General features: G+C 43.3%; 1 protein-coding gene across 3 annotated transcripts in view; it reads right to left on the reverse strand.

The window, feature by feature from the left end:
- Positions 1-21,526, reverse strand: part of TGFBR3 (transforming growth factor beta receptor 3) — a 209,094-nt gene that overhangs the window by 58,945 nt on the left and 128,623 nt on the right. For all 3 annotated transcript variants that reach the window (XM_004378731.2, XM_023733421.1, XM_023733420.1), the window contains one exon: positions 2,126-2,309. In XM_004378731.2, coding sequence (XP_004378788.1) covers positions 2,126-2,309 — 184 coding nt within the window. The remainder of the gene's footprint in view (positions 1-2,125; positions 2,310-21,526) is intronic.

The raw sequence follows: 21,526 nt of genomic DNA on the forward strand, positions 1-21,526 counted from the left end.
ATGTTCCACTGATTTTGCTCCTCTACAGAACCCAGCCTAAGACAGCATACTAAAAAATGAATCTGTTATCTATCCTATCCCCAAATCTGCTTCTCCTTGGATATTTGTTACTTCAATAGGAAAGACAGCTACCTAATTAATTCTCTCACCTGCATGTAGAATTGATCATTCCCTCATGATTATCCCCCACAGCACTTTAGACCCTAAAGGCTGAAGGCAGGAGTTTCGGAGAAACAGCGAGAGCAGAATTCTACAATCTTGACACAGACAGCTAATGTTTACAAGGGCTTTTACAGTCTGCAAGGTGCTTTCACAAATAACACTTCATTGTGGTAAGGGCTGCTCACCACCTCCACCCAGAAAGTGATACAAGTGCTGATTTTGAAGACACTCCCCCAGCAACACACGCCATTTACACAGCACTGTGGTTGATGGGATTTCCATCTAGTGTCTTAAATGTTTAAACAGAACTTGAAAGAAACTGCTGGCCGTGTGACAGCTGGGACAAGTGTCAAGGAAGATCTAGGTGTAGCAAGCTTTTTTCAGAAGGGGTAATTCATCAGAGTCCTAGCATTTTAATAAAATACACTTCTGCCTTATTCATATAATGGGCAGGATGCCAGGGTTCAAATCCACATGTAAGTCTCACTTGGGAGTAAGAATCAGCCCAGGAGGTCTCAAGATTGGGAAACTGCTCCCCCAACCTGTGCAGCACACCTTGTGCTGAAGGCGACAGCATTCACTGCAGCAGCCGAGCACCATGGCACCCCCAGCCCTGCCCCCAGAACAGAGGGGATCAGAGCAGCTCACAGGGCCCCTGCTGGTAGGCTCACTGCAAGAGAGCATTGGCTCTGCACTCTGGATTCTTCTCTAGAGACCTCCTCAGAGAGGAGCCCAGGGCTCCACCAGCTCAGGCTGCTGGCTGGAGCAGCCTCCCCTCCACATCTGCTAAGGGTTTTGCCAGATGAGCAGATGAGGTATGCACACCCTGCAGCTGCAGCCTGCGGATGCCTCCCCCAGATCACGGGATGGAAAATGGTATTAGGACGGCAGGGCTGAAAGTAAACCAAGAATGGGAGGAGCATGTGGGCCAAGGACAGCCAGTCTGGAACTCAAGAGACTAGGACCTTCCTAGAACTCTCTCCTGTAAATCCAGCTCATAGGTGTAGCTGGTTTGCATCTGGCGTATAGCAGGCATAGGTTTAGGTATAAGTTTCCGGAATTAACGAACCATAACGCAACATTTGAGACAACAAAAATCCACCCTTGTGACCCTCATAAGCCATTAGGAAACGTTTAATTATTCAAAAGGTGCTGTTATTAAGGGCTCAAGTCCCAGATGCCACTGTCACCAAGCTGAATAAGCTGATCACTTTTTGTTGTGTGTGGTTCCCCCTCCCCCAAATATCTGGCATCGAAACTTACACCAAGTGCCAAGCAGAAAGGAAACCACAAAGGGGAATCCCCGGGTAGAAACCTGGAAAGTTTGGGGAAAAGAAAGTCACATGCTTATTTGTATTTTAGGAAAGGATTGACAAATGACTTCGAGACCCAGAATGATATATATCCTGAAAGCAGGAACGAGCCTGGGGGTAATGCAACCTCCTTATTTTCCAGTAGTGGAAACTGAGCTCTGGTGGTAAGTAAGAGTGTTGCTTGAAGCCTCACAGTTAGCGAGCCCAGCTGCAGTAAGACTCCTCTGCCTTACTGAAACAGCTCCACACACCAGTTTTCAAGGCTGTGACCTTTCAGAAGCAGATTGTCAGGCCTGTCTTCCGAGGTGTCTCTGGGTGGGTTCAAACAGACAACCTCTCGGCTAGTATCTGGGTGCCAAACTGTTTGCACCACCCAGGGACTCCTCTCAACCATGCTACTCCCCACTTCTCACTTGCTATTACCAGGCTTGTTTCCTCAGAAGGAAATGGGAAGGAGGGGGTGAAGGAGGGAGGAGAGGACGCAAGGTGGGTGGGGGTGGGGGTGGGGGCAGGCCCAAATGATCCCTTAGGTCCCTGCCAGCTCTAACATTCTGTAATTCAATGATTCCTTACCCTAACCACCTGGCCTCAGAAAAGAAAACAACTGACTGTCGTAAATCAGTCATTAACTAAAACCACATAAAACTTACCTTCCCCCACTTTAATATAAATGTTTCTTGCTATCTTGAGTTCAGTGAATGAAGTGACTGCTCCATACTCCTTTTGGGCCCAATTTAACAGACGTTCATTTCCATGGGGGAAGTTCCTTTCTTTTGTTTCTGCTGACAAGGAGAAGTTTCCGGATGAAAAGCGGACCACAGAACCCTTAGACATCTAGAGGAAACAGAATTGCATATTTAATGTGGTACAGTGACCCGGAGCTGAATGATAGAGAAAAAGCGCTTATCAGACAACTAATGGATACTTGTCAGTCAGTCCTCCTTCTTTTGTTACACAGGTAAATCATCTTTCTATCAGCAGCTGATTCAAGAAATATTTCCAAGCCTAGTTCTCCCAGGTAATGGCAAAACTACCAATGACACAAGATGTATCTTCGAAAAAAAAAATTTTTTTTAATGTACAATATTTTATCGTGTTTTCAGTGAAGGCTTACATGGCAATTTAGGTTCCCAGTTCTACACAAGTTGTTCGGTGACATTGGTTGCATTCTTCACAATGCACAAATATTCTCATTATTTCTGTTCTGTTGTTCTGTTTCCAGTCTCTTCAAATTTTTAAAGAATGTTGTGATGACAGAATGCAGAGTGCACGTGAGTAATCATAAGATTTATCATGGTCATTTTCTAGATATCTAAATTGAAGGATAACCTTTCAAGTAATGTGTTTTAAGTCAAACGGGAAGCCTTGGTGAGTGTCCTTATGGGCTTGGAAGAGGCTTGAGGATCAGGGCAAAGGATCCCAAGTCCTGCTAGCATCTGAAGTTGACTCCTGGGCCTTCCACAACTGCAGTTATCTGCCGACAGAGTCGCCCCAACGGGGACACATCAAGAATCCCTTCTGTATGTGTTCTCCTGAGCACGGAGATAAAAAGTATAGCCAGAGGTTGTCAGTCTTCTACCAGATTACACTATTTTCATAGCAGGGAGATGAATGTGTATAACAGTTTATTTTGTAAGACCCCCAAATTCCCACAGATAATGAAGTCAAGAAGATTTAAGCTCATCCTAATAAAACTCTCGGAATGATTTACACAAGCCTTCAGATTATTGTGGGATGTATTTAGACCAATACTGACCTAGCTTATGACAGTATATATAATTCACACACACAAAGGAAGAAAATTAGTTGCTGCTGAAAATACACGTCATCTTTATTGGCTAGCATCTACAAAATAAGTGATTTTTATCAACATCAGAATGAAACCTCAAAATGTTGGCAAAAAGGCTCACAAATTCCTAAGTCATATAACTATAAATGTCTTGCATTAACTTTCACATTAACTATATATCCTTAGCAAAAAGCAAGCAGTGTCTGAAAAGGTTATAAACAGCCAGACCAAAAAGCAGGTTGAGAGCAGGGATTTTGCTTTATGGTTTCCTTCTATCCCTTGCAGCACTGTTTTCAAACACTGATCTCAACACACATATAAAACAGTACTTACCCTAACCCTAACTATTGTGCTAGGCATTGTTTTCTATTCAATTGTATGTACAGGTAGTCCCCAACTTACGACATATGTGAGTTACCACGAACCATACTTAGGACCATCTGCTTTTGTGGGGTTTTCCTGTGCGTGCGTATGTGCATCTTATTGTTAGTAATATGTACCACGTACAATGTTGCAGCGCATAATTTGCTGGTGTTATCATCCTCAGATGTTCACCTGCAGATGTTCAATTTTATGATTCACTGTTCAAAACACTGCTGCACAGATTTAAAGATTTTCTAAATTAAATCAGGGGCTTCAATTGCTTGAAAACATAGACCCAAACGCTGATCGCTTTGCTAAAGTCGAAAGGCAGGTTCAAGAAGCAGTGAAATGGTACCTCAAAATATATGAAGAAAAAAATGAGAGGACCATACAGACAACTCTCACTAATTTTCTGATTAGAAATGCCATCCCCATTCCCAGGGATAAACCAGATGATCCAGAATCTTCCACAAGTGGAGTTCTTACTGCAGCTGACAAAACGCCAACATCATACATCTCTTCTCTATCACTGGAATAAATTTTTATGATTTGTGTATTGTTTTATGTATGTACATATTAAAATATATCTGTAAATTTATATGTAATATTTCCAACTCCTAAAGACAAATAAGGATTGGATTTATAAAGATACTGATAATAAAAGGCAATAATAAAGAAAACTAAAAAAAAAGAGGTATTCGACTTAGAACCAACTTACATCAGAGTTGTCAGAATGGAACCTCGTTCCATTCTTTTGCTATGAAGTCAGCGACTACCTGTACACGTTTTGTAAATGCTGGTCAAGAGTACTTGACTTAATTGATTCCATGGTCCACTAATGCTGTGGTTCTCCATCTTGGCTGAAAACTTGAAGAGCTTCTACATCCCCTGATGCCCAGGCCAAAACCCAGATCAAACCAATTAGTATCTCTGACGTGGGGCCCGGGCATCAGTTTTTTGTTTTTGTTTTTAATATTTTATCATGTGCTAGGTGAAAGTTTACACAGTGAATTAGACTTCCATTTAACAATTTTTATACAAATTGTTCTGTGACATTGGTTACAATTTTCACAACGTGTCAGCATTCTCATTGTGTCTGTTCTGTTTGTTCTGTTTCCACTGATTTAGCTTCTCTTCCCCTCCTTGCCTTCTCATCTTTGCTTTCGGATAGTTGACCATTTAGTCTCGCATAGTTGATTGTTTAAGGGAGTACATTACTCACGAGTGTTATTGCTTATTTTATAAGCCAATCTATTATTTGGGTAAAAGCTGGCCTCCAGGAGTGGCTTCCGTGCCAAGTTCAAAGGGTATCTTAGGATGATAGTCGCAGAGGTTACCCTAGTCTCTATCAGTCCAGTAGGTCTGGCAATTTTTAGTAATTTGATTTTGTTCCACATTCTTCTTCCATTCTATCTGGGACCTTCTATCGTGTCCCTGGTAAGAACGGTTGGTAGCAGTAGCCAGGCAACATCTAGTTTTTCTGGTCTCAGATTAGAAGAGGCCGTGGTTCCTGTGGGCTATTACTCCTATAGACTAGTTTCTTCTCTGAGTCCTTGGTTTCCTTCATTCCTTTTTGCTCCAGATAAGTAGAGACTAATAGTTGTATCTTAGGTGACCAGGCATCAGTTATTTTTTTAAAGTTCCCTGGGTGATTTCAATGTTCTGCCATAGTTGAAAACCACTGCCCTAACTAGTACTAAGTGATCCACAGTCTGAAAAGCACTGTTACAGGACAGGATCAGTGGGGTGCCTAGCAGCTTCCTTTACAACAGTGGTTCTCAATCCAGGGCAGTTTTGCCCCCCAGGGGACATTTGCAGTATCTGGAGACATTTTTGTAACTGGGAAGGTAGTGCTGCTGGCATCTAGTGGGTAGAGGCTGGGGATTCTACTAAACATCCTACAATGCACAGGACAGCTCCCACAACAATTATCCAACCCAAAATGTTAATACCAGTTGCCATCGAGTTGGCTCCAACTCATGGCGACCCCATAAGTATCAGAGTAGAACTGTAACATAGGGTTTTCAATGACTAATTTTCAAGAAGTAGGTCACCAGGCCTTTTATTCATGGCACTTCTGGGTGGACTCAAACTTCCAACCTTTCTGTTAGTAGTGGAGTGTGCTAAACATTTGCACCACCCAGGGACTCCAAAAATGGTAACAGTGCTGAGGATTTAAAAAAAAAAAAACCCTTCTCTGCACTTTGGGCTGACTGAATGTTCCTAAACCGAAAACCTATTGCCAGTGAGTTAATTCCAACTCATAGAGACCCTACAGGACAGAAAAGAACTGCCTGATAGGGTTTCTAAGGTTGTAATCTTTACGGAAGCAGACTGCCCTATCTTTCTCCCTTGAAGCGGCTCGTGGGTTTGAACCACTGTACCACCAGGGCTCCTTCTGAATGTTCCTACCACCAAAATATGCACTGGATCCCCAATTTGGATCCCGAACTGACAGTGCTTTCTATACTAGAAACGGGACAATTTAGTCCTTAATAAAGAATAAGAGGATTTTTCTAATTTGTTCTGGCTTAGAAAGCCCAGAAGTGATCATCAATAAACTGGGCATAAACTGTGATGACCAGCAATGGCTACCATTTATTGCATACCTACTATAGTTATCTAGTGCTGTTATAACAGAAATACCACAAGTGGATGGCTTTAACAAAGAGAAACTTATTCTCTTACAGTCTAGTAGGCTAGAAGTCCAAATTCAAGGTACCAGTTCCAGGAGAAGGTCTTTTCTCTCTGTCAGCTCTGGGGGAAGGTCCTTGTCATCAGTCTTCCCCTAGCCTCGGAGCTTCTCAGGCACAGGAACCCAGGGACCAAAGGACACATTCTGCTCCTGGAGCTGCTTTCTCGGTGGTGTGAGGTCCCCACGTCTTTCTGCTGGCTTCTCTCTCTTGTATCTCAAAAGAGATTGACTTAAAATACAACCTAATCTTGTAGATTGAGTCCTGCTTCATTAACATAACTCCCACTAATCCCACCTCATTAACGTCACAGAGGTAGGATTTACATCACATAGGAAAATTACATAACAAAATGGTGGACAATCACAAAATACTGGGAATCATGGACTAGTCAAGTTGACATATATTTTGGGGAGACACAATTCAATCCATAACACCTACCATGTATCAGGCACTACAAAATGCTATCAAATGTAGTAATGACAATTTCTAAATGTCCTAATGTCAGTTACAAGCAATACTAGTGGGGAATGTTTGGCTTAAACTTTGTTTTGACGTCATCTGCATAAGTAAAAGCTCCTGAGCCACTTACCTGCCAAACACCCATTCCCACCTATGTATAATTCCTCTGAGGAATCATCAGCACTCAACTGCAAACAATGTTGATTTGGATTTCTGACTTTTGCACTGTAGTCAAATCTTCTTTTCACGGAAAAGCACGTGTACTAAAAAGTCATTTTTATCAAAATTATCACTGAAAAAAACCCACAACAGTCCAGAGGCCTTTATCCCACTGCCTGCACAGCTCTTAATGTTCAGGTAAGTATCTTTGGAGGATCTGCTTCTAGTGTTCTCATTCACATTACAGCTATAAAATAAAACACTTGAGTTTTTAAATACACTATGTATAGAGTCACAGGGGTTAAGAGCTCGGTTGCTAAGCAAAAGGTCAGCAGCTCAAACCCACCAGCCGCTCCTTGAAAACCCCATAGGGCAGTTCTACTCTGTCCTATAGGGTCACTATGAGTCGGAATCGACTCAATGGTTAAAGGGGTTTGTTTTTTTTTTCATATGCATAGAGTACATCTTTTCACAGTGGGAAGTGAAGTAGATCATACTATGCATGCCAGAGACAAGGAAGTGAACAGTGTAAATAAGAAATAGAGAGCAACTCTGGAATCTATCCTGAAAATTATTACAAGGCAATCTCGTAGTATAGCTGATTCTTTGAAAGGAGGCAACTCCCGGCTAATTCCTCCACGCACCGTCAACCTGGCTCAAGCCCATCCTCTCCTGGGCCAGCAGCAATAAGGTCCACATACTCAGGACTCAGGAATTTGGAAACAGAGTTAACTGCCACTCCTCAGGCACATTCCAATAAGAAGAAAGGAAAGCTGCCAGGAGCAGTGAAATGTCCCGACTGCAGGTCAGTGGAAATTTTCTGCTTCAGCAAGGGGTTAGTCAGCACTCTCCTCCACACCGCCTGCTCTCCCACTCTGACAAAGCTGGATGCCTAACAAAGACCTTCTCCACCCCATCAAGTTTTAGAAGGTATTGTTCAGCTGTTATTTCCATTTGGCCCCAGGACACCTGTGAGGCAGGTTACTCTGTGTCTTAGTCATCTAGTGCTGCTATAACAGAAATACCACAAGTGGATGGCTTTAACAGAGAGAAGTTTATTTCCTCACAGTAAAGTAGGCTAAAAGTCCAAATTCAGGGCATCAGCTCCAGGGGAAGTCTTTCTCTCTGTCGGCCTTCTCATCAATGTTCCCCTGGACCAGGAACTTCTCTGCGCAGGGACCCCGGGTCCAAACGACACGCTCTGTTCCAGGCACTGCTTTCTTGGTGGTATGAGGTCCCCCTATCTCTCTGCTCCCTTATCTCTTTTATATCTCAAGAGATTGCCTCAAAACACAATCCAATCTTGCGGATTGAGTCCTGCCTCACTAACACAACTGCCGCCCATCCTCCCTCATTAACATCATAGAGGCAGGATTTACAACATATAGGAAAATCACACAACACAGGGAATCATGGCCCAGCCAAACTGACACACACATTTTTGGGGGACATAATTCAATCCATGACACTATGATTTCCACACTCCTGAGGACAAAACCTCAAAGAGGTTAATGGCCTATCCAAGGTCAGAGAATCAGCACCTGGCAGACCAGAACATGAGACTCCCGACTCCTGGTCACAGCTGGTCTCTGCTTGAACCTTCCAGAAAGACCTCATTAGCTCCCAAGACAGGTTTCTGTTCTTACTTTCTATATGGAAGATTCATCTTCCATCCACTAGTCTTAGCTGTGCCTTCCAGGCCAAAGAATTTCTTCCTCTTTCTTCCAAGAGGGTAAGATAATGTTACACTGACCCTAATAAAGTAACATCCCCAACTCAGGGCAGCATCCCTAAACCCTCCTCAGACACCTTGGTTGTGAGGTCCTAACCAGCTTGGCCTCTGAAGCGTGGTGCCCAGCACAAGACTCAGGGTTTCCAGCTGTGGTCTGACAAGTGTACCTTTGTGGGTCTGTTACCACCACTGATATGGACATTGGATGACTCAAGACCTCATTAGCTTTTAGATCACCTGAATCCTGCTATGATCTCATCTTCATTAATGTACACTTTAAACATACATCCAAGAAATATTTACTGGGTGCATGCCTACTCTGTGTCAGGTACCATTCTAGGTGCTAGGGATGTAGTAGAGAACACAACAGACAGGATTCCCTGTCCTTGTGGGGCTTACAGTGTAGTAAGGGAGACAGAGGAACAAACTGGATAGATAGATGGATGGATGGATGACAGCTTCTACAACTCGTGGTGACCTTATATACAACAGAACAAAACATCTGGTCCTGCATCATCCTCACAATCACCTACATGTTCGAGTCTATTGTTGGCAATTGTGCCAATCCATCTCACCAAGGGTCTCTCTTGCCCTCATTGGCCCTCTATGTCACCAAACAATCCCCCCGATCATGTATCCAAAGCAAGCAAGGCAAACTATATTCTGTTGTGATCCATAAGGTTTTCATTGGTGGCTAATTTCCAGAAGTAGATATTGCCAGGACTTTCTTCCTAGGCTGCCTTAGTCTGGAAGCTCCACTGAAACCTGTCACCACGGGTGACCCTGCTAGTATGTGAAATACTGGTGGCACAGCAACACACAAGCCACCACAGTATGACAAACTGACAGACAGTGGTAGTGAGTGCTATGAAGAAAAATAAATTAAGGGAAAAAAAGAGGGGTAGTATACTTCTAAATAATTTGGTGGAGAGAGCCTGAGAAGTTAAAGACCTGAAGGAGACAAGAGAGCAATCCATGAGGACGTTAGGGAGAAGAGAATTCCCAGTCAAGACAGCAGCAAGTTTAAGGGCCTGAGCAGGACTCTGCCTGGCATGGAGAAGGAACAGCAAGGAGGCACTGTGGTGGGCACACAGGGAGTGATGATAGGAGAAAAGGTCAGAGAAATCACAGCACAAACAGGTGCAGCAGGGCCTTGAAGACCTCTGTGACGACTATGGTGTTCAGTCTGAATAAGATGGGCTATCATTGAAGGTTCATTAAAACCTCTAACAAACGTTTTAACAGGATCCCTCTGGCTGCTTTACTGAGTCTAGACTGAAGAGGGACAAGGAGCAGGGGACCAGCAGTAGACTTCTGGAATAATCCAGGTGAGAAACGGTGACAGTTCACACAAGGGAGGTGGTGGAGGAGATGGTGGTACCTAAATCTCCAGGTCTTTATTTTATCTGGCCAGGGCTCTTCCATTCTTTCCTTAATATAAGTACAAATTCTTATATTTATTCTTTATACCCATATTTCAAGTCTGTCAAGGCTATTTTAAAATCCTTATCCTGTAAACTGTAAATATCTGCAAATTTCATATGTGTGCCTTCTACACTTTCATCTAAATTCCTGGGAAGTTGAACAAGACAAGAAGTGGTCACTGACTTATAAGGTACACTCCCACACTAACCTGAGCGCATTAACCAGCACTTGCTGGGGTACAAGGTTGTAGAACCAATGACAAAGTTACCCCACAGAAGTGTCTTCAGCCTGCATGTCCTCATCTTGTCCACAAGGACATCATGCTAGAACCTATTAAGAGCCCTGCTGAAATAAACAAAATAAAAAACAAAAAACAAAACAGTTGCGCAAGTCAATCCCATGTGTGTCAGAATAAAATGTGCTCTATAGGGTTTTTAATAATTGATTTTTCGGAAGCAGACCACCAGGCCTTTCTTCTGAGGTGCCTCTGGGTGGACTCAAACCTCTAACCTTCTGGTTAGCAGCCAAGCATGTTAACCCATTTCCACTACCCACGGACTTTGCTGAAATAAAGACATGATATATCTATGCCATTCCTCTACTCTACCAGTTTATGCTCTAATCCCTGCTTAATCTTCATGGATGGTACCCTTATTAGTCTGGCCTGGGTTAAAGTTTGTGGAAAAACACAGGATGCAAAGAGAATAGCTAAAAGCATAAGAAATAGAGGAAAAATAATATTCTAATACAAGGAGAGGTTATAATCCTTATCGCAAGGAAAATAACTATATAAATGACTGTGGAACTGTTTTTTTTTTTAAAAAAAAAAAACAATGTGTCTTGGTTATCTAGTGCAGCTATAAAGAAATACCGTTGGGTGGCTTTAAAGAACACAAATTTATTTTCTCACAATAGAAGGCTAGAAGTCCAAATTCAGGGCACCAGCTCTAGGGGAAGGCTTTCTCTGTCGGCTCTAGAGGAAGATCCTTGTCTCTTTTTAGCTTCTATTCTTCGGTTCCTTGGTGATCTTCATGTAGCAGCGTGACACCTACCCTCACCCATCTGTGCTTCCTTGCTTCTCTGCCTAATCTGCTCTTTGTATCTCAAAAGTGATAGTCTTAAGACACACTGATATAGCCTCATTAACATAACAAAGAAAACCCTATTCCCAAATGGGGTACATACATAGGCTTTGGGGTTAGGATTTACAACACACATTTTGAGGGGACAAATTTCAATCCATAACAGCACATGAGGGGCAAGGATTTTATATTCAGATACAATGGCAGAAACTTTCCAAAGCTATTTATTCCATTCCCCATCCTCCACCTTATCCGTGGGCTTGCCATGCTATTAACCCGTTTCTGGCCTCATGCCACAACTGAGCAGTCCCTACATGGTACAAACAGTAAATGCACTTAGCTAACCAAAAGGTTAGAAGTTCCAATCCACCCAGAAGCACCTTGGAAGAAAGGTCTGGTGATTTACTTCTGAAAAAATCAGCTATTGAAAACTTTATGGGATGCAGTTCTACTCTGACACACATGGGGTTGCCATGAGTCAGAATCGACTTGAAGGCAATTGGCTTTTTAATGTCACAACCAAACTGTTACAGGGAATGTCCTACCCGACTCTTAGCCTCCAGTCCTATCTTCCCCCATCCCTCCTCCACACTGTCACCTGGGTGATCTTTCTAAATACACCTCTCCTGCAGAATGCAGGACAGAATCTAAGCATCTTAATGTGGCACATGGCTGGAGAGGGCCTCTGCCCAGCTCCATTTTCCACCACTCCCTCCACATACCCAAGACTAGCCATCCTGAACCACTTAAGTTTCAGAGGGCATCATGCTGCTTCACACATCTGGGCCTTTTGACACCCCATTCCCTGCCTGGACCTTCTTCCCTGCCTTGCTCACCAGGTGAACTGCTCCTCAGCCTCCCCACAGGGATCACCTCCTCTGTGAAGCCTCCCAGGCTCCCTTTCTCTCCTCAGGGTGCAGCTGCCCACCCAAGCCTTGTACACACCTCTAACCCAGTTCCCCTCTCATGTGAACTATCATTTATCAGCATACCTGCTGCTCTCACTTGACGAAGAACAACACCTTGAGGGCCGAGGAAGTGCCTTAATTCGTTTTGAGACCACTGGGCCTAGCACAGTACCTGGCACAGAGCAAGGACTCAGTCATCGCTTCCTGAATGAAAGCTCAATCCTATTACTTACAGGGAAGGATATGCCATAATTTTGTCATTCCCACAACCAAAGCCCCTCGCTGTCCAGGAAATGATCTTCCGGCTAGCTTTTAAAGCTAATGATTTGATTTTTCACCTAATACCTCCACTTAAAAACCAATCATTAAAACATGCTTAGGAGCTCTATGTCTTCCCCTACCGTCCACTGAAATTTCCTCCCACTTGCTAATTAAAACCGAGCTCTCCGACATTCCCTGACATGACAAATGTCTTCCTGTGGGAATGAACGGGGCACTGAACTCCAAGAATCCCGAAGCTTAGCAAGGGTCCTGTTGAAGGGACAATCATGGGACACTTCACTGTCTAACAAGGCCTGGGACGCTGAGACACACACGAGCCACCTCCTCTCCTGAATGCTCTTCCCTACTTGAACCATGCACAACATTTGTATTTTAAATTCTGGTTATACTACCAGATCTTTTTTTTTTTTTACAAGAGCAAAACATTACTCTATCTGCCAGTTTTATTACAAGAACTTACGGCTAGGCAATGAGAGCCAAGTTTATTATTTTTTCTGGACTGGATTCAACACACTCATCCAAAAGAGCATGAAAAAAGCAAAAGAGGCAACCAGCACTTTTGTTTCCACACCTGCATTTAAGCTTTAACTCTTAAGGTCCTAATGAGATCCACTGAAGCTTCCAGATGGATCTCTCAAGCCTGAGTGAGGTGAATAAATCCTAGCTGATGGGCACAGACACCATTTTCCTGGAACCAAGGTTCTTCGTTTTAACACTTATCTCAGCACTTCAGCTGACTCAGAGGCCCTGCAGTTGCATCACAGCCTCTCTCTGGGCCTCCTCCAAGTTGGCCTGGTCTTCAGTGAGGAGGAAAAAAGGAGTTTTGCTGTGGAGAGTGCCACACTGTAAGGCCTCATCCAGTCATATCCCCACCTTCCTGCCTCCTTGACCCCTACCCCACAAAGAATGCTCCCAGATAAGCAGTCCTGATGAAAATTCAGGCCACTCTAAGATCACGGGTGGCAATTAAGTTTTATCTTAAGGTTCACCTCACCTCCTTCAAGTCTACTTAAATGTTATCTTCTCAATGAGGCCTACCTAAAAGTACAACCCAACCACCCAGCCCCCACTCCAGCAATCCTTATTCCAAACCAAATGCTGTAAAATTTCTCCAAAGATCCGTCAAAGGCTAGCGTCTTAGTCTGCTTTATTCATGGATAATATCTCAAGCATCTAGAACAGGGCTGGGCACCGAACGAATACCAGTTACCATCGAATCAACTACAACTCAGTGTGACTCACTATACATCAGAGTAGAACTATGCTCCATAGGGTTTTCAATGGCTGGTTTTTCAGAAGTAGTTTGCCAGGCCCTTCTTCAGAGGCACCTATGGGTGGACTCAAAACACCAACCTTTGGGTTAGCAGCTAAGCACATTATCCATTTGCACCACCCAGGGACTTCAGGCATAGACAACTACTCATTAAATATTTGCTTAATGAATGAATGAATGAACCTTGAGGCGCAATTACTTGATATTGCCTGCCTGAAGCTCTGTGCTGAGAAGGATTCTGAGGTCATATTCAGGAGTAGTGGAGAAATGGGAAAGAGTGTCATGATCAATAAGCAGTGTCTACTACGGGTTTGGGGAATGCCATCCTTGTTATGGATCTATGCTGTCCAATACAGTAGCCACGGCCATGTCATGACTGAACACTTGAAATGTAGCTAATCTGAAATGAGCTGTGTCGTAAATGTAAAACACACACCAGGTTTCAAAAACTTAGTACAAGAAAAAAGTAAAATATCTCATTAATAATTTTTATACTGATTACATCTTTAAACGATATTATCTGGGGTATATCGGGCTAAATAAAACATACCATTAAAATTAATTTCACCTATTTCTTTTTTACTTTTTTAAATGCACTAATAGAAGATTTAAAATTACATATGTGGTTGGCATTATATTTCTACTGGATAGTGATGTTCTAGATCCTTCTCCAGACCTTACGGAAGGAACATGTTTATGAACTGATGGTGTCCATCTACCTAGCTGCTCCTTGGTCTTGTCTCAGAACATATATCAATGTCAAGAAGATATCTCAAGTCCAGTACTTCCCAAAATGTGATCCTCAGATCAGTGTATCAGAGACAGAAGTTTATGTTAAAATGCAGATTCTGGTGTATATGGGGGTGGGTGGGTGGGTAAGTGGTTAATAGGTTCCAGGAAACTACATTACAACCCTCCTCTCCTGGCCCCCTTCCTGCCCTGTGATTCCTATGCATATTTGACCACTGCTCTAGGCCACAAACACAAATATTATTTAAACTCTGAATAATATTTGTAAAAACTTAAAGGGGATTGCCTGGACAGCAAGCAAGAATCTCTTCCCCTGCACTGGTGAAAACAGTCAGGAGGGGGGAACGTAAAGTCAAATCATGGATGGAGTCATTTTGTTGCACATCTAAAAAGAAAGACATGGGCCTTGTGAAATAAGAGAAGTCATAGGTCCCCAACGATAAAAAAAAGCCTGTGAGAGCTCCGAGGAAAATGTGTTCCAGAAACTACAATCTCTCTCTCTCTCACATACATACATACATACACACACACACACACACACACACACACACACACCCTATAGCTTGGCCAAGGTCCATTTGGAACTTGAGCTATCAGTTGGGTGAGTGCCTGCTATTCAGGTTACAGCTCCTTGGGGCTGCTCTGCCCTGCACATCCAGCTTCACACAGTTACATGACTTTGGCACTGGTGGAAGTTCAGCACTTGCACAATCAGGATCAGCTCCTCTCCCTTTTCTGTCTTCCCTACACCCAACTCTTACTACTCCTATTCCCTTTTCTTGACTCCTGCACAGACAAATCTCTTTTTGGAGCTGCCTTTTTAGGAATATAGAAACAGCAAAACAAGGAAAACAAAGCAAAGAAAAATACACTGATGTTTCAGAAACACCTGCCATGTCAAGAATTTGCTAGCTCAAGCCTGGAGAGTGGTGGGGATAGGGGGATGGACATATGATACAGTACAATAGGCATTTCTAGGTTTATGTTTAAGTAAGATCTATACAGATTGACCCTATAACTTATAACAGGCCCCACAGAGAAAGGCATTAAGGAGATTATGCTTTGATGTATTTTGTGCACACAAAGTCCAGTAAAAACAGAACTTATATAAGTGACTGGAAATGAATTGAAATATCTACCTCCCAAATGAGGACCGAGCCCTACACACTGAAAGAGGGAAATCACACGTTCTCCCTCCCAATTCCTGGGAGGGCCATGCTCGCCTGTTTCCCTCGTAGCCACATGATCTGAAACGTGATCTGAAACATGTTTTCTATTACCATACATCATGACTCAATGTTTTGTTTTGTTTTTTAAATCTGTTTTAATGAAATAATAACTTCCATGCCCAGGAACCTACATTCATAATTTGCAAAGCTACATATTCATGAGCCATGTGATTACAGAGTCTGCCAATTGTGCAGTCAAGAAACACAAATCCATGCAGCCATTTTAAAAGTCTTGGGTGTTTTTATTTTATTCCCAAGACCTGATTACTTTCTTTCAATAAAATGGCTTAAAAGTTATCTGACTATTAATGTTTCTCAAAACATGCACGATGAGCATCCTCTCTTTTTTATTTTTTATTTTTGAAATAAAAGGAACGAAAGAATTGAGGCTGCCATCTGTGCTAATACCCTACATGTTTACACATGTCCAGGAGGAAAGCTCTGAGATGCTGCCCTCTGAATATAAACATGCACGAACTTGAACATGAGCCAGTACAAAAGCAATAATCTCCCATGGAAACATCACAAGAACAATAGTGTATGTGAGTGTGTATATACACAAAGAGAAGAAAAAGATCTTACTCCATCTGAAAGCTGAACTCAGTCTCCATAGGTTGGCAAGTTAATGAAGCGTGAGCTGCTTTATAACACAGAGTTTTCCAAAGCAGAGCCCCAGGCCACACAGCGATCCCCTAAAGCCTTCCAAAATGATCTCCCTGATGCCTAAATTTATCCCTTCTTATCTTCCAATGTTAGCATGATGTTAGGGGCTTGCCCCAAAATCCAAAGTGCACCTGCTTTCTAAAGGGTCTCCCCCACCCCCAGGAAAAAATAACATGCTAGCATCATTACTATTACTTGTCACAATCCTCAGTAGGGAGGACCCTGTATTTTCTTTAAGTTACATCCAATCTGCCAATCCACGTTCAAGAGCACAAACTGAATTTCAAAAACAGCACGCTCTATGTAAGTTTCTAGAATTCTCTCTATAGAGTTCCTCTTCATTAAGGCTGATAATCTAAATTTCATTTCACAGATAAACCAAAGCTCAAAGAAGCTAAAGGATATGCTCAAGGCACAGATCTAGCAGACAGCAGGGTTGAGAATAGAGCCAAAGGCCATGTTTCTCACTCTAGAACTCTTTCTATCCCACCACCACAGAACAGTCAGCTACCAAACTCAGAAATCAGTAGGGCAGATAATACCACCCCCACACCTGAGTCTTGTATTAATAGAACACTGGGAGATAATAATCATGAAGGCTCTTACTGAACACTTATTAAGTATATGTTACATAGATTCTGAGAGGCCCTGGTGGCACAATAGTTACGTGCTCGGCTGCTAACCAAAGTTTGGCAATTTGAACCTACCAGCTGCCTTGCAGGAGAAAAGACCCGGTGATATGCTCCTGTAAAGATTACAGCCTACGAAACTCAGTTCTACTCTGTTATATAGGGTTGCTATGAGTCGACTCAACAGCGATGGTGTTTTTTTTTTTTGGTTTATGACTCGGAATTGACTCAACGGCACACAACAACATGATTCTGAATCATCTTAAAATTGAAGAAATCGGTGCACTAAGGGGTTAGGTAAAATCCCAGACCACATAGTTTAGCAAAGGACAGACTGCAGATTCAAACGTGTGTCTGCTGAACTCTACAAGCCATGCTCTCTCCATAATGGTACTCAGTGTGCCTGGAAAGGTTGTCCTGCTTGGTGGACTTGCAGGTCAGCAAAGTTCTGTGTAACTTAAGCCAAGGTTTCTACCAAGACTGAGCAGGCAAATACAAGGAACAACCTCCAGACTTACAAGAGAGTAGAAGGAAAAGCAGCAAGGCAAAGCAGGGGTCACTGCCCTTCTCTGTCTCTTGCACAGACACTCTCCCCCTTGGAGTGTTTCCTTCTCTATCTCCCTCTTCCCAGCAGCCTGGAGAGCTGTGCTGGTGAAAGTGGAAGAGAAAAGGATTGGAAGGGGAAGACAGAAATAGTAATGACTGTTACGGAAACAAAATAATTACTTGGCTGGAGGAAGACAGATGTGGTTATAAAAAAACAACAAAAAACTGTCCAAGAATCTTAAAGTGGTTGAATACAAACTATAGCAGATACAGCAAAGCAAGACCCGATGGCTGTCTAAATTTAAAATGTAAAATGCTTCTGTGCTGGTCAGTTTTATGTATCAGCTTAGCTAGGCTAGAATCCCCAGTTATTCAATCAAACACTAATCAAGATGTTGCTATGAAGTTATTTTGTAGAGGTGGTTAACATCTACAATCAGTTGACTTTAAGTACAAGAGATCGCCCTTGATAATGTGGGCCTCATCCAATCTGCTGAAGGCCTAAAGAGCAGCCCTAGGCTTCCCTGAGAAAGAAGAAATTCTGCCTGTGGATAGTTGCTTTGGAGTCCCCAGGAGGTGCAAACGGTTAATGCACTCAGCTGCTAACCAAAAGGTTGAAGGTTTGAGTCTATCCAAAAGCACCTCCAAAGGACGGCCTGGTGATCTACTTCCGAAATTTCAGCCACTGAAAACGTTATTTTATTTGTAAAGCACATTCTATTCTGACACGCATGGGGTCGCCATGAGTTGGAACTGACTTCAAAGAAACTAGATATGGTAGTTTTAGCTCATGTCCAATAGTCCCAGCCTGCCCTTCCTGACAGCCTGCCCGATGGGTTTCTGACTGGCCTTGCCACTCGTCACAACTGTGTCAGTCAGTTTCTTGTAATAAACTTCTTAATATATATATATCTCCTATTGGTTTGTGTCTTTGGTTGAACCCTGACTGATACTGCTTCTGTGAATGGCTGTTGCAAACCCAGGAGAAACAGGACTGCACATTCTGGCCCAGCAACCACTGACCCAAGAACAGAGTGAAAAAAAATTAAAATAAAAAAAGGTTCAAAGGAGATTTTCTTGGGGGACAGGATGGAGGTAGGGCCTCCAGCCCAAAACAACTGGTTGAAACCCCCTTCTAACTTATTAAATAAGCTCTCAGGTCAAGGCAGGGTCCTCTGAGCAGGTCCCAGTCTTGTGCCTGCCCTACCTCCTGGTCTACACTTAGCAGTCTCTCAAGAGCACGGTGGTCACCTATGCTAAAGCCAAGAAAGCTGAACTGAACTTGCTGAACACTGACGAAGAAATGATCTTCTGTGGGTTAAGGATAGAGCAGATACTAAGCAAGGCATCCTGGTGGAGCTGATCCAACCAGAGAAGCCTAAAGGAAAAATGCTGTTGGAAAAGGGGTCAAGGAAAACTTCTAAAATCCTTAACCGAATGAAATATTGGCATGACCTAGATCCCAGTGCTGAAACAAGCTGCTCACAATATGCTTTCCTGAAACAAGACCAGATGGGTAATGACGTTCCAGCTCCTCACTTGGTCAGGTGGAGACAATGCCCTGACTTGGCTCTAAGCGTTCAAACCAGAGCCCTGTCTTTGGGATGATCATCAGTGGCTCCAGGCTGAAGACACAGGTTGCGGGTGACATCACAGGCACACCCTTCAGCCAGACAGCATGACTCAAGGTTCCCAGTGAGGCTCCATTCACTGCTCTGGAAAGGGGGGTGCTCCTGGGTTATGTCTGCCCCTCAGGAGGTCACCCAACTCCCCTCTTCGCACACTATCACCTGAGGGATAATGGCAAGGGCTCTAAGCAAAGGAAAAATCGGGGGAGAAAAAAAGGCTCAAAACATCTGGGTGTTTAATCACTTTTAGAATGTGACTTTTAAAGTGGCAGCCACTGTGGCTTAACTTCCAGCCATTGGTAGGACAACTGCTGACACTATTTCAGATGCTTCACATGGTGTCTGGCAATACTATCACTGAATGGACTCAGATGTGATCAGGACACACCTCCAGCATCTAGATATTGGGCAACATCATTTAACCTGAGCACTTTCCTCTGCAAAAGGAGAGGTCTGGACCAGACGACAGTACACAATTAAAATCCAGTATCCTGGTTACACCTACTTGCCCCATTCAAAGTATAAATTCACTCAATCCCAGGATCAAAATCTGAGATATCTGAAATAAACGGAGAAGGTAGGGAAAATCTAGCCCAAAATACTAATCCCCATCATTAAAAATATATATATTTATTATTGCTAACATTTATTGAGCACTTACTATGTGCCACACACTATTCTAAACACTTTACATGGGTTACAGCCACCACTTACTGTGTGACCTTGTAGAAGTTAATCTCTTTTTACCTCAGTTTTCTCATCTTAAAATGAGGATAATAATAATACCTACTTCATGGGGTTATTATGAAGATTAAATAGGGTAATATATGTAAAGTGCTTAGAAGAGTGCCTAGCACATGGCATACGCTACAAATGTTTGTTAAATATACACACACATATCCTCACAACAGGCCACAAGGGTTGTCTGATAGATCTTGACGTTGACAGGCCACAATTCTTTCCTCACCGTGGCAGGATCATTTCCTCCTTGCCCAATCTGGTAGAAAAGGATATACCAGTTGCCTTTGAGTACATTCCGACTCCTGGTGACCCCACTGTGTCAGAGCAGAACTGTGCTCCACAGGGTTTTCAATGGCTGGTCTTCCAGAAGTAGGTATCCAGGGCTTTCTTCCAAAGACCCTCTGGGTGGACTGGAACCTCCAACTTTTCAGTTAGCAGCTGAGCACGTTAACTCTTTGCACCACCCATGAACTCCAAAAAAAGGATATGTTGTTGTTGTTGTGTGCTGCTGAGTCGATTCTAACTCATAGCAACCCTATATCACAGAATAGACCTGATCCATTGAGTTTCCTAGACTGTAATCTTTACGGGAACAGATTGACAGGTCTTTTCTCCCAGAGTCGTTGGTGGGTTTGAACTGCAAACCTTTCATTTAGCAGCCGAGCACTTAACTACTGTGTCACCAGGGCTCCTTAAAAAAAGTATTTAAGAACCCGATTTCCAATGGTTTGGCAGTGTTGGTGCCAAATACCAGCTCTAAACATCACCCATCAGCCTGTATCACCCAGAAACTATAGTCTCAACAGTAAATTCTCTGTGATAAAGACAGAAGGCTAGAGGCCAAACAGGGGATTTGGGATGCCCCAACCAGGGTTGCCTCAAACAAACCCAATGATTCTGTGCCTAAGAAAGAATCGGGCCATCCCACAGTCCCTTTCTGAGATGGGGAGTGTGGGCCACCTGTGGAGAACCCTCACCCAGTGCCTCAGTGTCCTCAGTTTATGAGAGGATCTAAGGCACAGCCATGAGCTTTCAAGTCACGAGCTTTCAAGTCAGCCTCACCAGAGCCTCCCAGGAGACAGATTTCTTTTTCCCCTCCCATTACATGGAAATAAAATATTCTGCAACCTCTCTTATCAAAACACTCACTTTTTCTTCCAAACAGCTCCCTGGAGGTTGCCCACCCCGTTAGCCAAGGGCACCAGAGATGTAACATTTGATACAATTGCCCAAAGCTTGGGAAGGACAGATGCATCAGATTACAGATTAGCCGTAGACAATAAAGCCTTAAAGGACGTCATGGAACTCTACACGAAGAAACAGCACCTCCTTTTCTCAGTGAAAGCAAGTTTACTTAACCTCAATTTGTTGAATGAAAGCAGAGCCTTCACAGGGCTGGGGCCCATGGCTGCACAGACATGACAGAGCAAGTCCAGCAGAGCCAGGAAAAGTCTACACTTGCATGAACCCTCCCGGACAGCATGTCTTCCTCAGGAAAAATACACCCAAGCAAACTCACAAGGGCTACAGGCACTCACTGGCGGCATTCACCTGCCTTAACCCAGCACGTTAGGATAAAGTCTGGGTAGTCTTTCAAAACCCTTTCTGAACCATGATTACCAGCTGAAACGGGACTCTTTCCAAGGCTCTAAATGCCACCGTGACATTTAGGAAGTACCCTCTCACCACAGAAGGGC

Source organism: Trichechus manatus, unplaced genomic scaffold, assembly GCF_000243295.1.
Source record: "Trichechus manatus latirostris isolate Lorelei unplaced genomic scaffold, TriManLat1.0 scaffold00058, whole genome shotgun sequence".
NCBI lineage: Eukaryota > Metazoa > Chordata > Mammalia > Sirenia > Trichechidae > Trichechus > Trichechus manatus.